Source organism: Babylonia areolata, chromosome 20, assembly GCF_041734735.1.
Source record: "Babylonia areolata isolate BAREFJ2019XMU chromosome 20, ASM4173473v1, whole genome shotgun sequence".
NCBI lineage: Eukaryota > Metazoa > Mollusca > Gastropoda > Neogastropoda > Buccinidae > Babylonia > Babylonia areolata.
The window spans coordinates 3,465,338-3,482,977 of record NC_134895.1 but is presented as its reverse complement, the minus strand read 5'-3'; the positions used below and the strand labels follow the sequence as shown (position 1 = coordinate 3,482,977).

At 43.9% G+C, this 17,640-nt stretch overlaps 2 protein-coding genes across 2 annotated transcripts in view; one reads left to right on the top strand and one right to left on the bottom strand.

Moving 5' to 3' along the window:
• LOC143294872 (uncharacterized) overlaps positions 1-8,584 on the bottom strand; it is a 28,499-nt gene extending 19,915 nt beyond the window's left edge. The window contains exon 1 of the mRNA XM_076606391.1: positions 8,566-8,584. The gene's annotated coding sequence lies outside the window, so the exon portion shown is untranslated. The remainder of the gene's footprint in view (positions 1-8,565) is intronic.
• Positions 8,585-13,148: 4,564 nt separating this feature from the next.
• Positions 13,149-17,640, top strand: part of LOC143295090 (dynein axonemal intermediate chain 4-like) — a 49,013-nt gene continuing 44,521 nt past the window's right edge. Inside the window, exons 1-4 of the mRNA XM_076606654.1 lie at positions 13,149-13,157; positions 13,388-13,489; positions 15,609-15,673; positions 16,333-16,409. Of these exons, the coding sequence (XP_076462769.1) occupies positions 13,149-13,157; positions 13,388-13,489; positions 15,609-15,673; positions 16,333-16,409 (253 nt within the window). The remainder of the gene's footprint in view (positions 13,158-13,387; positions 13,490-15,608; positions 15,674-16,332; positions 16,410-17,640) is intronic.

Below are 17,640 nucleotides of genomic sequence, written 5' to 3'. Positions count from 1 at the left end.
CATCCTGCTATACGAGTTGACTCATATTTAGGCTGTCCATGATGCAGATGGAATATGCATTTGTATACATGTATCAAAGCAACACCACAAATTGTTTAAACTTAGCATGCAGAGCTAAATGTCACAGGGAAGTTACATCATTATAAAAGTTTTTTTTTGTTTTTTTTTTTTTTAAACTGTTAAAAGTTTTTAGGGCGTAACTATGCTTCTGTTCTCTTTTTCTGCTTTCTGCATTTCTGGATTTAAGTGAAATCAATTTGCCAGGGTTTTTTCCACAAAAAACGGGTATAAATTTTCAAAAAATTCTGTGCTCTGTTATTGGAGAAAGACCCATAAAAGTATACATTTTCTGAAAGGTAAATGAATAAAGAACACAAAACACGTTTTCCCATTTTATATATTTTTAATGATATGCTGTTGTTTTGAAATCAGTGTTTTGTTTTTTGTCACATTTTCAACTTGTTCATTACTAACAATAGTCAGGTATTTTGCACTAAAATATATTTTCTGGACAAATGGATATCTGCATACACAAAATCATACTAGAACAACCACAATAAATAAAAAAAATAAAATAAAAAAAATTAAAAAGAGATAGATATACAATGCATTGTGACTTCTCCAAGTGATAATGTGGATGAGAGGCCACGCCCCCTCAGTCTCCCCCCCCCCCCCACCCTCCCTCCTCCTCCTCTTCACCCCTCTCACAGGGTCACTTTATCCAGTTCTCATCAGATCGCGTTGGCCGAGTGCCAAGAAAATCGCTCACACTGTGCTGCTAATAATTCAGTCACTTTCTGTCGTCTGCTAAGGTTTGCACAGCTGGCATCACTCACTGATAGTCAGCATCACTCACTGATAGTCGGATCTTGGCCACTCTCTTGATGGCTCCCTTTATTTTCTATCAAATCGTCCTATACATGTTCATCACTGTCTTCTTCAAGTTTACGCTTCAATTCTTTCTGAGCATCAGCAAAAGAAAGCAATCTTGGTTGATTTATTTCGCTACGATCGCATGTCTTGAGCTTGGCGTCAGTCCGACATTTTGTTGAGTCCGACATTTTGTTGAGCGAGCGAGGAGAGGAGCCAGGCAAACACTGGGACAGTAACCCAACCAAAACATTCAAATAAAGGACTGCCTCATGACGTAGATGCGGTTTCTAGCTATGAATAGAATCCAGAAAGATTCCCCAAGCTAAAGCTACCAGCATTTTTGTCAACGAACTGAACGCAAAGCAGGGAAAAGTCAGAATATTTCAATGACGAGTTATCTGGTCATTGTGGCAGCGAAGCATACATGCTTGCATTGACAAGTTATCTCGTCAAATAGGCAGCCTAGGGGTTAACATCAATGGCCCTGTCACCCCATGCCCTCCTTCTACTCCTTTAACTCTTGACTACACACCCACATACCCACCCCCCACACAAAGAGATACACACAAGCCCCCCCCCCACCCCCACCCCCAACACACACACACAAACATACCCACAAATACAGACACAAACATACGCGCCAACCATAAATACACCAACAAACATACACACACAGACAAGCGCGCGCTAACCACACACACACACACACAGAAACATACCCACAAACACACGCATACACATCATACCACACACACACAGAGGAGTGCAAGCAAGTGCACCAGCCAAAAATACACAAACACACATACACACACAGACAAGTGCACGCCAACCACATACACACACACACAAACATACCCACAAACACATGCACAAACACACCACAAAGACACATTCCTATTACAGTATAAAACACACACACACAAACAGGAGCGCAGGAGCGCAAGCAGGAGCGTCAGCCATACACCCACACATAAATACATTCCCACAAACATACACATACAAACACCACACACACATACCCACAAACACACCACACACACAAACACATTCCCACAAACACACACAAACCCACATACAAACACACACCACACACATACAAATACACACACACACAAGAGTGCAAGCAAGCATGCCAGCCACAAATACACCAACACACATTCGCACACAGACAAGCGTGTGCCATCCACACGTTGGCACACACACACACACACACAGTTTTAAGGATATAGAGCCAAAGGAATTATGTCATGGAAGACAGAATGCAGAGACAACTGTGATTCTGAAATGTGCTACTACAAGGAATGTACCAAATGAGAGACCCTGGGAGACCCCCCTGCGCAGGAGGCGGCATGCGCCTGTGAACAAGACAAAATATTTCAAGCATCTTCAGTGGCACTTCCACTTCAGATCCCAGATCTAAACAACATACAAATGCAGCCATGAAGTGTATAACCACACCATTCATTTTCATTTTGCCCATCGCTCCTGGTGGAGCATAGGCCATCGACGACCCCTCACCATCGCACTCTGTTCTGGGCTGTTCTGGCCATTCCAGTCCAGTTGGTCCCTTGCTGCTTCAGCTCTGCCTCGGTATCTCGCCTCCAGCTGTTGCGAGGCCGGCTTCTCTTCCTCTTTCCCTGCGGGTTCCAGGTCAGGGCTTGGCGTGTGATGCTGGACGCTGGCTTCCTGAGGGTGTGTCCGATCCAGCCCCACTTCCTCCGCAGTATCTGCTTGGCCACTGGTTCCTGTCCCGCTCGCTCCCACAGATCTTCATTTCGGATCTTCTCCTGCCATCGGATCTTGTAGATGCACCTCAGACAGGTGTTGAAGAATGTCTGAATCTTCTGCTGCATCGTCTGTGTTGTCCGCCATGTCTCGCATCCGTAGAGAAGAATTACCTTCACATTGGAGTTGAAGATGCGGAGTTTGGTTTTCATACTGATTGCTCCAGATGCCCAGATGTTCTTGAGCATGATGAAAGCTATTCTTGCCTTGCCGATTCTGGCTGTGACGTCTCGGTCCGTGCCTCCCTGTGGGTCAACCACGCTTCCCAAGTAGACGAAAGACTCCACCTCCCTGATGGGCTCTCCACCGACTGTGACTGGAGTGTTGGCAGTGGTGTTGATCTTCATCAGCTCGGTCTTCTTCTTGTTGATCTTGAGCCCTGTCCTGGCTGACGTGGACTCCAGGCGAGTGGTCTTGTCCTGCACCTGGCTGTGGTTGTGTGACAGGAGCGCCAGGTCGTCAGCGAAGTCGAGATCGTCCAGCTGTGTCCAGAGTGTCCACTGTATACTGTTGTTCCTGCCTGTTGTGGTCTTCATGATCCAGTCGATGACCAGGAGGAAGAGGAACGGTGACAGCAGGCACCCTTGACGAACTCCGGTCTTCACCTCGAAACTTTCGGACAGCTGGCCTGTGTGGGCAATCCTGCAGCTCATGTCCTGGTAGGTGCACCGGATGAGGGAGATGATCTTCTCTGGGACTCCGTAGTGCCTCAGCAGCTTCCACAGCGTCTCTCTGTCCACACTGTTGAAGGCCTTCTCATAAACTATGAAGCTGATGTAGAGGGGGGAGTTCCACTCCAGTGACTGCTCCACGATGATGCGCAGGCTGGCGATCTGGTCGGCACAGGATATGTTCCGCCGGAAGCCTGCCTGCTGGTCTCGGAGCTTGGGGTCGACGGCCCCTTTCATCCTTTCCAGTAGAACACTGTTGAGAACCTTGCCTGGCGTTGACAGGAGCATGATCCCTCGGTAGTTGCTGCAGTCCCTGAGGTCTCCTTTCTTCAGCAGCTTGATGATGATTCCTTCTTTCCACTGGGCTGGTACCTCCTCCTTCTCCCAGATCTTGCTGAAGAGGCTGTACAGCATGTTGACAGCTATTTCCATGTCTGCTTTGATGGCTTCTGCTGGTATCTCGTCCGGCCCTGCAGCCTTCCCATTTCTCAAGAGTCATGATGGCCTTCTTGATCTCAACCTTTGACGGTTTGTTGCAGCTGATGGGCAGTTCTGTCTCTGCAGGTGGAATGTCTGGTGGCGCATCAGGGGCGGGGCGGTTCTCTGGCTAGTCGGTCTGCTGGAACTTGCCTGTCAACTTCTTGGTCACCAGGTACAGGTCCTTCAGGTTCCCCTGTCCGGCTGCTGCCTCTGCTTGACTGGCCAGGTCGTCGATGTAGTCCCTCTTGTCCTTCTTGATGCTCCTCTTGATACATCTCTGTCTACTGCTGTGTACTCTTCCTGTGCCTTTGCCTTAGTTGCTCTTGTTCTGCTCGTGTTCAGCAAAGTTTTCTTCTCTTTCCTTGTTTCCGGCTTGTGGATAGTGTTGGCAGAGATCCATTCCTTGTGCTGAGTTTTCTTCTTGCCAAGGACCTCTTCACATGTGTCATGCCAGAGCTTCTTGCTGTGTTCCCATTGTGTCTCGATGTCCATCTCACCGCTATCAGCTCTTGTAGTGGCTGGAACCTGTTGGAAAGGCTGGTCTGGAATGCTGCTTGTGTGTCTTTGCTTCTGAGCAGTCCAACATTGTGCCTTGTCCGTGTGTTGTTGGCGTTGGTGAATCTCTTGAGGCGAAGTCTCACTGTCGTCGTAAGAAGGCGGTGGTCTGATGACACATCAGCTCCTCTCATCACTTGTACATCCTGCCATGATCTCCTGAACTTGCGGCTAATGCAGATGTGGTCGATCTGGTTCTCCATGACGTGGTTCAGGGATCTCCATGTGGCCTTGTGGTTGCGCTTGTGTGGGAAGATACTTCCTCCTATCACCAGCTGGTTCAGGGCGCACAGGTCTGCAAAGCGCTCACCATTCTCATTCATCTGTCCCAGTCCGTGTGTCCCCATGGTGTCCTTGTAGCCAGTGTTGTCCCTTCCGATCTTGGTGTTGAAATCTCCCATCAGTAAGGTTATGTCTTTGGCTCCTCTTCTGTCTATAACTGTCTGTAGTTGTTGGTAGAAGTCATCTTTCTTCTCTTCTTCCGCATCATTGGTGGGAGCACAGCACTGGATGATGTTCAGCCTGATGTCATTCTTCTTGGTGGTAAACTTTGCTGTGATGATGCGGCAGTTGACAGGTTCCCAGCCGATGAGTGCCCCCTGTGCCTCCGGTGCCAGCATCAGGGCCACACCCTCAGTGTGGGGGGCTCCATCCTCTGTGTGTCCTGAATACAGCAGTTGCTCTCCAGATGAAAGTCTCATCTGTCCTGACTGTAGCCACTTTGCCTCACTCAATCCTAGCATTCCGATCTTGTAGTTTTTCATCTCTCTCGCTACTTGGATGGTTCTTCCTGCTTCATACATCGTCCTGATGTTCCATGTGGCTACTCGCGTTGTTGTCCTGGGTGTCAGAAGGGGAGTCAGCCTTGCAGCTTCCTTTCGGCTTTCACTGCACTGCGTCATAAGTCTCCGGATGGAGACCCTTCCTTGCCCAGGTGAATGTTTTGGTTCTTTGTTGTCGATGCTTCTGTAACTGGTCTTTTTTACAGGCAGGGTAGTTAACCCTACACAAACCCCTTTATCCTCCAGGCGAGGTGGTCCTGCCTCAGTCGCCTCTTATGACATGCATGGCAGGGCAGTGGGTCTATTCTATCAGTGCCCAACCCACAGGGCAAATAACCACACCATGGGCTGACATAATTTCAAAGCATTGGTGTAAAATGCAACATTGTTGCAAAATGTGGAACTGCTGGGGCCTTGGGGTTGAACAAAAATGGACAGTGTGTGTGTGTGTGTGTGTGTGTGAGCATGTGAGGTGAGCCTGAGTGTGAGTGCAAGTACCTGCTTTTCAACAGGCCTTGCTATGACATGTTACTGCAAGGACAGCAAAACGGTTGTTTTTTTCTCTCTTTTTTTTTTTCCAGCGGTAAATGAAGTTTCAACCATGGAAAATCGCGGATCAGCAGAAAATTCCCCAGCCTGCACACGCACGTATAAGAAACACATTCAGTCCTCAATCATGCACAATAAACAACCAACGATTATGATGCATATAAATTTTTATCATTACAACCATTATTATTAAATCTTTTGCGTAAATATAATATCAATAAATAGATACAAGTAACAATACGAATATGCAATGGAAAATTTGCAAAATGACCAAGAAGACCTGGAAAATCTTCATCCTCAATCCACCAGTTTCTGATAATTACACTGGGAGTGGGACCAAACCTATCCAAGGACCCTTAGAGGTAACACACTTTTAGTCAAACTATTTGGCTACTGTGCCCATGGATCATTTGTCCTACTGAGCCTCAACCTTTTTGTTCTACAAGACAAACAAAACACATGTATTATCATCCCAGGTTTCAGCTGAGTGAGAAAGAAAACAAGTTTTGTTCTGCACTCTTTTTTTCCACCTCTCCTGTCCCTACTAGTACTACTTTCCTTTTTTTCTTTTTTGATTCCCCTGGATCTGATTCAGTGATTGTGAAATGTATCACATGAAAAAGTAAGGAATATATCAAATTGTAGGGAGATCTGAAAGAGAGAAAAAGAGAGAGAGAGAGAGAGAGAGAGAGAAACCCACCAGTAATGAGTATCTGGAAAGAAAAAACACAGTGCTGTATTGCTGCCTGGAAGTTTATCAGTTTTTTTCTTTAATTTTTTGTTTGATTGTTGTTGGGTTGGTTTTTTTGTTTTTTGTTATTTTTGTTCTCATGATATTAAAAATTATGAATATAATCTGACCAAGGCAAACAAAGCATGATACAAACCCCCACCCCCCCACCCCACCCTCCTCCACACACACACACAAAAACAAACAAAACAACAACCCACAACAACAAATAAATTGGTGGACAGATGACAGTTCTGTTACTTGAACTGATATGAGTGATGCAAAAGAATGGGAAGAGCAAATGCAGATAACATTGATGTTGAAGGTTATGCATGTTCAAAGCGATTTTTTTAGTGCATCTGGCACCAAGCAACCATTATTTCAAGTCTGCAGTATACCACTAAATTGATGGCGCTCCACCAAAGTGATTTGTTATCCTTAGGGAACAGCATCATGGGTTTCATACAAGCATCTTTTATGAAATGAACGTCAGACAGACATTCACTACATAAAATTATTGAATTAACACACCATTATAATTATTTATACACCAATTAACTTTATTAAGTACTGAAATAACTGTTCTGAAATTTTCTCTTTCAAGCAGTTTAATGTAAGTGTCAATTGAAGGTATTCCCCCTACACTGCTGACATGGTGATGAAACAAGTTAACTCATCAAACATCATTTGTCCTGACTTCTTTAAGTTCTGCTAATTAAACACACATAAAAAGTCCATGTTAAACCAAACAGTACATCTCAAAGTCCAAAAAAGAAAATTACTGTGCTTAAAATTTATGTGGCAAACCCACAGGCCAGAGCCACCTGACAGTGACATGCATGACATGCCACTGCCTGACGCACAGGCAAGCATCAAACATGTAGTATCCCCTCCCCATAGATAAGCGGTGCCCATAAGGGAGGCGCTGGCAGCCGTGGGGGACGCCCTGACCGACAAGTCCTTGGTCCCTCCACTTTGGGGAGTGTTTGAGTCCTGGGGGAGATGTCAAATACTGGGGCAAATCCATGCTGGGGTGAGACCAAGGGGTGGTGGTCCCCTAAGCCCAGTGGGGCCCAGGGGTCAAAGTACCCTGTCATCTTTAAAAAAAAAAAAAAAAAATTAAAAAAAAATTTAAAAAAAAAAAAAAATTTCTCAAGGCCTAAGCGCACTGGGTTACACTGCTGGTCAGGCATCTGCTTGGCAGATGTGGTGTAGCGTATATGGATTTGACCGAACGCAGTGACACCTTGAGCTACTGATACCTTGAAGGGGCAGCAGAAACTTTTGGCTTCTATGTGACAGGGGTCAGAGAAAAGGGAGGTGTTGGTGAAAGTCCATCCACAGTGCTGGTTAGAGACCAGGAAGGGGAGAGGACCTGGCTGTCAGGTCAGCCCAGTCTGGCCCAGGGGTGAACCCCTTAGAGGAAGCAACCCATGGGCACCTACCAGAAGGTGGCGGGAGAACAGTTTCAGCTGCACTAAAAGACTTGCAGCATTAAATTCTGCCTGCTATTTGGCAATGAATTTGAAAAAAAAAATCGAAATGACAAAACCATTTCTACTGTCATGTGAACATCACACTCACTGGCAATCAAATCATGTTTGGTGACTAAAACTTATCACTCTATCACCGTTCTTAGACTATACTCTTCTGCTCGAAGATATTCCTTTGCTTTTACCGAATCTTGAACGAAAAGTCGGCGTCTCATTTTCGAAGTATGCATAACCTGGTCTACCAAATGTTATCTTAAAAATAAAATTAATTACAATAATGTAAATGAGTTTATATCAATTAATAATGAATTACATGATATTGGAGACATCAATCATCGCTCTAGCAGACCTAATGATAAAGCGAACAGATATAAAACAAATCCAGTTTTGGATTTAATAACTTGGCGGACTGGAGCTGGCAGCAACTGCTTCCAGTTTTTTGTACGCCGAAGGGAGACCATCAATCGATCTGGACAAGAAAATTCTTAAATTACACACATATAACAGGACCAGGTCCGATCTCACTAAAAGATAATTCATAAAGTATTCTTAACATTAATTAAATGGTAACACTTACACTTAAAACCAAGTAGAAAAGGTCAAAAGCAATTAAAATAAACTCTTGAATTCATCTATACGCTACTCACCTCCGCCATTTTTTCTGAGTAATTTCCGGCAACAATCCCATCAGGCCAAGATCACGTGGGGTGATTTTGACCAATCGTCGTCTTTCACACAGAAACGCAGGGGCCTCTCTTTGATGCCGGAGAACTAAGGCGGCCGTTTGGAAAACCTTGGAAACCTTACGGCTGTCACTTTCGTCCTGATATCAGTCATGTCAGGTTCACAACAACAAAAGAAACAGCCACATACGACTCCGTAAGAAATGAAATTAACTCAGCACAGGCTATGCAGTACTGATTTTTAAAATACTATTGTTTTGATTAGAATATATATTACCTGTATTTATTCATTTTGTTATATATATGTATGTATGTATGTGTATATATATATATATATATATTAAAGATAAATGATCAACTTCATCGGAAGTGCGATATGTACTTAACAACCTACCAGCTACAACAATAAACAGCATGTATTAACCAATTGAGCTCAGTAAAAAAACAAACAACAAAAGTTTAGTTATTTGATGGAAAATTGTTAATTAAGTTTACACTAATAGTGTAATAGAAATGCATATTATTGATAACTTTATAAGATGCTAGTAGCAGGTAAAAAAATTATAAAAGAAGAAAAAAAAGAAAAACTTTTGAAACAATTAATTTTGTATGCTGATTTTTTTTTTTTTTTTTTTTTTTTCTCGCAATATAAAAGTAAGTTATTTTCAAACTTAAAAGTTGTCAGCAGGATTGATATTTGATGGTAATTTATTTATTCATTGTTTATTATCTTGTCCTCACTAAGCACATGGGTTTTGCTGCTGGTCAAGTATCTGCTTTGCAGATGTGTACAGTGTATAGTGTATTATAGATTTATCCAAACGTAGAGATGCCTCCACTCTTGAGTAGATCTTAACTGAACTTTTTTTTTCTTTTTACTGTACAAAGACAGAAAAAACTGGTTTTAATTATTGTGGATGGATCCATATATGTTAGTATGTTACACCATATGATATGAAATATGCTTTTATTGCTGTTTTTTTTAAAAAGGTGGAAGATGCCTGATAAACCTAACGTGTTGATCAGGCCTTGAGAGCCAATACTAAAATGTAGGCATAAAAATGAAGTAAACAAATGTTTAAATACAGATTAAAATATAGTGAAGGGAAAGATATTAAGAAGGCAAATGATTGAAATAAAACAAGAACGAAAATGGGCCATGCTCAGCACAACTGCATGCACCTACACACATTTACACATTGACACAATTCAGTGTGCAAACACACACACACAACACACACACACACACACACACACACACACACACACACACACACACACACACACACACAATGACTTGTGGTTAAAAAAAGGATAAAATTAAAAACACAACTGACAGTCATCCCAATTTATTTTGTGCCAAATGTTTGCCTTGTTTCAGGTTTTTCTCAGGCTGTAAAACAAGGAAAAAAACAACCCTTCACCATTCAAAGAAGCTTTGAATAAAAGAATGGGGAAGAAAATTCAGAGAGGAGAATGGGGTTGGGGGAATGGATAGCTATAGATGGAAAGAAAGAAAAAGATGAGGAGCAAAGCTAAAGGACAGACACACACTCACACATGCACACACACATGCACACACACATGCACACACACACAAAGTATTAAACTGAGAATATAGATGCATTTAAAAAAAGAAAAAGAAAAAAAAGACTTTTTAAAAGGTACTTCTGTTGGCTCCAAGTGAACTGAAATGCTTTTGATAAAGTCTATATATGGAATTGCAGGTAAAAAATATATAATGTTCGTGGACTGGTAATTTTTTTTTTTTTTTTTTTTTTAATAGATAAAAAGACTGCTAAGAAATTAAGAATATATAAGTTTTGGTAAAGCATACTTCATGCATGTGAGTATTTTGAGTGGGTATTGTACGGGAAACATTTTAGGTTTGAGTATGTCTGACTTGAATCAAATGACATGCAGTGTTATACACATGAGACTTGGAGGAAAATCCCATGCAAATGTATGATATATACAAATATATTATCTATCAATGCCACTGTATTGCATGGTTGTGGTGCGTGTGTTGTGTGTGTGTTTTTGCACCCACATCAAAAGTTTCCTCTAAAAGAGTCGTGCTTTATTTTAACCCCCCCCCCCCCCACCCACCCCCCCCCCCCCCCCCCCCCAACCCCTCCCAAAAACCGCCATTGATTATTATTGATGATTATTTTTCAGCCATGGCTCTATGACTCACTCCAAACGAGGAGGGATGGTGAGGAGTCACCATCAGACCACCCGGTCCATGGCCAGCACCATGAGCAAGAGAACCCCATTTGGTGTGGGAACCATCGCTGAAAAAACCCCCCTTCCCCGCTTCCCTGTAAAGGTCAGACAAAATGATTTTTCTTCTTTTTCAAGGATTCTCTCCCCCCCCCCCCCTTTCTCTTTCTGTCTGTCAGTCTGTCTGTCTGTTGTTTGTCCCTACCTCTTGCCTTTCTCAGTTTCTGTGTATCTGTGTACTGTATATATCATTATTATATGTATGAGCTTCAGAGTAAAAAATTCCAAGATAATTTTTACTCATCCTGCTATCCAGTGGCAAAGCACCTGGCTCAGACTCCATACCAGCAGAGGTCTACAAGGATGGAGGCACTGTGCTGACTGAGAAGCTCCATCAGCTGTACTCACTCATGTGAAAGAAGAGACGATCCCCCAGGATTTCAAAGATGCATCTATCATTCACTTGTACAAGTGAAAGGGGAACCGGCAAGCCTGTGATAACCATCGGGGCATTTCCTTGCTCTCCATCGCAGGCAAGATACTTGCCAGGATCCTACTAAACCGCCTCACAGCACACCTTGACCAAGGTCATTTGCCTGAGAGCCAATGTGGATTCCGGAAAGAGCGCGGAACCACTGACATGGTGTTTGCTGCAAGGCAGCTGCAAGAGAAATGTCAGGAGCAAAATGCTGATCTGTTCTCCACCTATGTCGACCTCACTAAAGCCTTCGACACCGTGAGTAGAGAGGGACTTTGGAAGATCATGGCCAAGTACGGATGCCCTCGGAAATTTATTTCCTTGGTCAGCCAATTCCATGAAGGCATGCAGGCTCGAGTCCAGGACAATGGCGAAACATCTGCTCCTTTTCCTGTCACAAATGGTGTCAAGCAAGGCTGCGTCCTGGCTCCAACACTGTTCAGCCTCATGTTCTCTGCAATGCTTACTGATGCCTTCAGAGATGGCGATGTTGGAATTGGCCTAAAGTACCGAACAGATGGCAAGCTGTTTAACCTCAGAAGGCTTCAAGCAAAAACGAAGGTCATGACAGACATCATCAGAGACTTTTTGTTTGCTGATGATTGTGCCCTCAACGCTGGATCTGAAGCTGACATGCAACTCAGCGTCGGCAAGTTTGCCACTGCCAGCAGGAACTTCGGCCTTACCATCAGCACGAGGAAAACTGAAGTTCTCCATCAGCCAGCCCCAGGGAAACCCCACGTTGAGCCCAACATCACAGTCAACGGTCAGAGACTCAGTGCGGTGGAGCGGTTCACATACCTTGGCAGCACACTGTCACGAAATGCGACCATCGACGATGAAGTGAACGTCAGGATTGCAAGAGCAAGCACAACTTTTGGTAGACTCTATGCAAATGTCTGGAACAGAAGAGGCATTGGTCTTGAGACCAAACTAAAGGTCTACAGAGCAGTAGTTCTCCCCACACTACTGTACGCCTGTGAAACTTGGACAGTGTACCAACGACATGCCAAGAAGCTGAACCACTTCCACACAACATGCCTAAGGAAGCTACTGAACATCAAGTGGCAAGACAGGACCCCAGACACGGAGGTGCTTGCAAAAGCCACCCTTCCCAGCATCTTCACCATCCTGATGCAGTCCCATCTTCGCTGGGCTGGACACGTGGCGCGCATGCCAGACCATCGGCTGCCCAAAAGGCTCTTCTATGGCGAGCTGCAACAAGGGAAGAGATCACACGGAGGTCAGAAGAAGCGCTTCAGAGATACTCTGAAAGTCTCTCTGAAAGCGTTTGATATCAACCCTGACTCCTGGGAGGAATCTGCAGTGGACCGTGACAAATGGCGCGCTGCTGTGCACAAAGGTGCCAAGTTGTGCGAGGCTAACAGGACTGCTGCAGCTGTTCAGAAGAGGCAGGCCAGAAAGTCACGGACAAACAAGCTCCCTGACAATGATATGCCTGTCTTTGTCTGCCCCAACTGTCAGTGAACATTTCGTGCGCAGATTGGACTATTCAGCCATCTGCGCACTCACAGATAGATTCATGAGCATCCCCCCCCCCCCACCACCACCCTCCCCCCATCCCCCAGCTGGATGACAACGATGGTCATCATCGATCTCGATGGACACACACCATATCATTATTATATGTATGAGCTTCAGAGTAAAAAATTCCAAGATAATTTTTACTCATCCTGAGAAAAATACAGTAAATTTTTTTTTTAAATCCATATTTCATAGAGGGACAGTTAACAAAGGTAACAACCAGAAATGCACTAACAAGTCGTCAGACATAATTCATGATATTAGTAGTATGTACTGCAAGAAAAGAAAAGAAAAACTTGGGATGGGCAAGGTGGGTGGGGTAGAGGTGTTAAAGTGAAAAGAAAAGAGGAGGAGGAGGGAAGTGCACTCAGTCAGCATTGAAGCCGACTACTCAGTCACCCTTTCACTGACACAGTCAAATATTGGTTGTCCAATGGACAAGTGGATAGTGGACAGATTTCCATCTGCCAGAGCATGATTTTAAGGGGTGCAGGTGGGGGATGTTAATGTTGTAGTGACAGAGGAAGAAATGATGGGCAGGTGTTTGATGAAGCAGGGGTGGACGTGACACCATTACCACTGCTGACGCCGAACCAGACGCGCATGCAGTCCATGGGAGACGCCAGTGTGACCTCTGCAACTGTAAGTGTAAGGTCTAGTTCAAAATCGTGTCTGATTAGGTTAGTCTTTTTTGTGTGTTAGTTACTTTGTGTTGCCTCTGTAACTGTAAGGTCCAGTCAAAGGTCCTGTCTGATTAGTTATTGCCAGTTCCATTATTGTTATGACTCACATGAAGTGTATTGTTTTGATTTTCTTTGGTCTTTGATGTGTTTCAGATAATTTGTATGTGTGGTTTGTTTGTGTCTTTGATGTTATATATTTCTCGTTTTTGTGTCATTGGTGTGTATGTGTGTGTGTGTGTTTGTATGTGCGTGTGTGTCTGTGTGTGTAGATATATACATTAGTGAATTCTGATTTGCCATCATCAGATGGAAGGTGTCATTTAACTGGAAAGAAAGCTTTGGAAGCTAGGGGATGGAGGTGGGTGGCACAAAATTGCTCCTAACAATAATAATAGTAGTCGTTCTCAGTTTTATGTCAGAGAAAGGTGGTTAAGGAATAGATATCTGTATTTAAGTGTGTGTGTAAGAGAGAGAGAGAGAGAGTGAATCAGTGAATGTCAAAGAAAAAGGAAAAGTAGAAAGGTATATTATAACAGGGTGCGTGTCCCTAGAGCTGTGTGATGATGCTTGCTGTACAGCAAACCTTGTGTAATAACAGAGTGTGTCCCTAGAGCTGTGTGATGATGAGTGCTGTACAGCAAACCTTCTATATATCAGTGTGTGTCCCTAGACCTGTGTGATGATGCTTGTTGGACAGCAAACCTTCTATAATATCAGTGTGTGTCCCTAGACCTGTGTGATGATGCTTGTTGGACAGCAAACCTTCCATAACAATAGGGTGTTTCCGTAGAGCTGTGTGGTGATGCTTGCTGTACAGCAAACCTTCTGTAATAACAGTGTGTGTCCCTAGAGCTGTGTGATTATGCTTGTTGGACAGCAAACTTTCTATAATAACAGTGTGTGTCCCTAGAGCTGTGTGATGATGCTTGCTGTACAGCAAACCTTGTGTAATAACAGTGTTTGTCCCTAGAGCTATGTGATGATGAAAGCTGTACAGCAAACCTTGTGTAACAACAGTGTTTGTCTTTAGAGCTGTGTGATGATGCTTGCTGTACAGCAAACCTTCTATAATAACAGTGTTTGTCCCTAGAGCTGTGTGATGATGCTTGTTGGACATCAAACCTTCTATAATAACAGTGTGTGTCCCTAGACCTGTGTGATGATGAAAGCTGTACAGCAAACCTTGTGTAACAACAGTGTTTGTCTTCAGAGCTGTGTGATGATGCTTGCTGTACAGCAAACCTTCTATAATAACAGTGTTTGTCCCTAGAGCTGTGTGATGATGCTTGATGTACAGCAAACCTTCTATAATAACAGTGTGTGTCTCTAGAGCTGTGTGATGATGCTTGTTGTACAGCAAACCTTCTATAATGACAGTGTATGTCTCTAGAGCTGTGTGATGATGCTTGATGTACAGCAAACCTATAATAACAGGGTGTGTCCCTAGAGCTGTGTGATGATGCTTGCTGTACAGCAAACCTTCTATAATAACAGGGTGTGTCTCTAGACCTGTGTGATGATGAAGGCTGTACAGCAAACCTTCTATAATAACAGAGTGTGTCCGTAGAGCTGTGTGATGATGCTTGCTGTACAGCAAACCTATAATAACAGAGTGTGTCCGTAGAGCTGTGTGATGATGCTTGCTGTACAGCAAACCTATAATAACAGGGTGTGTCCGTAGAGCTGTGTGATGATGCTTGCTATACAGCAAACCTTCTATAATAACAGTGTGTGTCCGTAGAGCTGTGTGATGATGCTTGCTGTACAGCAAACTTATAATAACTGTGTGTGTCTCTAGAGCTGTGTGATGATGCTTGCTGTACAGCAAACCTTCTATAATAACAGTCTGTGTCTCTAGAGCTGTGTGATGATGCTTGATGTACAGCAAACCTATAATAACAGGGTGTGTCCGTAGAGCTGTGTGATGATGCTTGCTATACAGCAAACCTTCTATAATAACAGTGTGTGTCTCTAGAGCTGTGTGATGATGCTTGCTATACAGCAAACCTTCTATAATAACAGCACGTGTGTGTTCCAAGAGCTGTGTGATGATGAAGGCTCTGATTCTGTGATGGCAGCCTGACCTGCTGTCCCAGTTTTCCACAGCAACAACCAGTGCCTTCGGAGGAGGCCCTTTCACAAGGTGTGTTGGAATTCTGCACATTGTCATGATACAGTTTAGGGCACTGATCAGTGTATTAGGGTCTATCAGACATCTGCTTCATATTTTTTTAAAGCAGATGTGGTCATTTGTGTAGTGTGTATGGATCAGTCTGTACACTTTGATGCCTCCTTTAAAGTAGAACTGAAATTCTTACAGTGTGGACAGTGTGTACAACTGGTGTTTGTTTCAGTAATGTTTAATTCAGTAGTTTTATTCAGTGTTTCTCCATCATTTATGAGATATGAACACAAAAAAAGTTTGGGGACCCATTCACTTCATCCTTTGCCATACACATTCATACACTCCATCATTCATACCCAGGATTCATTTTCAAGCATTCCAAGCAACGATTAGCTGTATTTTATTGTAAAATAACAAATTTGATATTGGTAATGGATGGCTCACAAACACAAAAGCTAACATTTGAAATTCATCAATATTGATAATTTCTCCTTGTCGTGCCTTGTTAATTTAAGACAGTACAATGACAATGTACAAAAACATGTTCTATGCAAGAACATGCAGGCTTTTACACAAGCACATATGAAAATAAAAATTTTCTTTGGGCTGATAATTCCCAGTTACGATGACTTGGCAAAACACTTGAGGACAGAAAGAGTTGGTGTATGTTGGCACAGGTCTGTGTTTTCACAGTCTGACACAGCTGAGTCTGTGGCCGATGATGAAGCACAGGGTATGGGGTCCACATGGGCAAGTGAGTTTTGTGGGGTTGTATGTACTCTGCTTGCTTTTGCTCTCTCAGTCACCCTCTCTCTCTGTCTCCTCTCTCTCTCTCTTTCTCTCCCTCTTTCTCTCTCTCCCTTTCTTTCTCTTTCTCTCACCCTCTCTCTCTTTCTCCCCCCCCTCTCTCTCCCTCTTGTCTTTCTCTTTCTTCATATCAGTTGATTTGAAAATGTTTCAACTTGTTACCTCAAATCAGTATTGAAAATGACCCTCAGATACCTTGGGAGTGTAATGCCCAGTGGACTTCCCTTGACAAGGACACCACACCCAGAACCAGCATGGCCAGCCAGGTGGTTTGCAAGGCTTTGCACCAGAGTGCTCCGCCAGCAGAACATAAACATACCCCTCTCCACAAAGCTAAAGATGTCAAATGCAGCAGGTGGTTCTTTCCTGCCTCCTGTGCTGAGCGAAAACCTGGATGTTGTACCACAGACCTGTTGAACAGCTGGAACGCCCCCCCCCCCCCCCCACGCTCCCCTCTCCCCCCCCTCACCCCCCACACACACAGTTGCTCTGCGCTCCATCTTGGGAATCTGCTGGCAGAAGATCATCACCGATCTTGAAGTCCTAGACCATGCAGGCTCCATCCACAAACATAATCATGACCCATTGGTGCAGACTCTGGCAGGGCTCTGATAACACACACTAAGTGTGCCATGGTAGATCAGATATGTTATATGAAACATGATTTTAGGAAAATTAGTGCTTTCTTTGCTGTACTCATCAACACACACAGCTGTGGTTAGTGGGCCATGCCATCCTCTTAGAGGGGAACTGCAAGTTCTGAAGGCTTCTGTGTGGTGGGGAAGGCAGGTGCTTGCCAGCGGTGGGAAGAGCAGCTTGGATCAGCCACAGAAAATGATGTTCAGTGACACTTGTGAAGACCCGCTTCAGAACTGACCAGAAACCTCTTGTTCAGTGCTTTTCAGTGTATGTGTGAACTTGAGTGGAGATATTGGACATAAGCATAACTTTTTCCTGTGCACTGGGTGAAGTGTGTGCAGAGATGAGTGAGAAGAGAGCACAGATGCTTGCAAGGAGAGAGCAGGCAAGGAGTCAAGGATAAAGAGAGTGGTGTTTATCAGCCAGGGAAGGGGTGGTGGTTTGCAATCCTTCACCAGGGTGCCAGAGTTATTTTCAGGGTAGCTGTTACGGCTTGTGCTGGTCAAACTCCACAGTTTCAGTTTCTCAAGGAGGCGTCA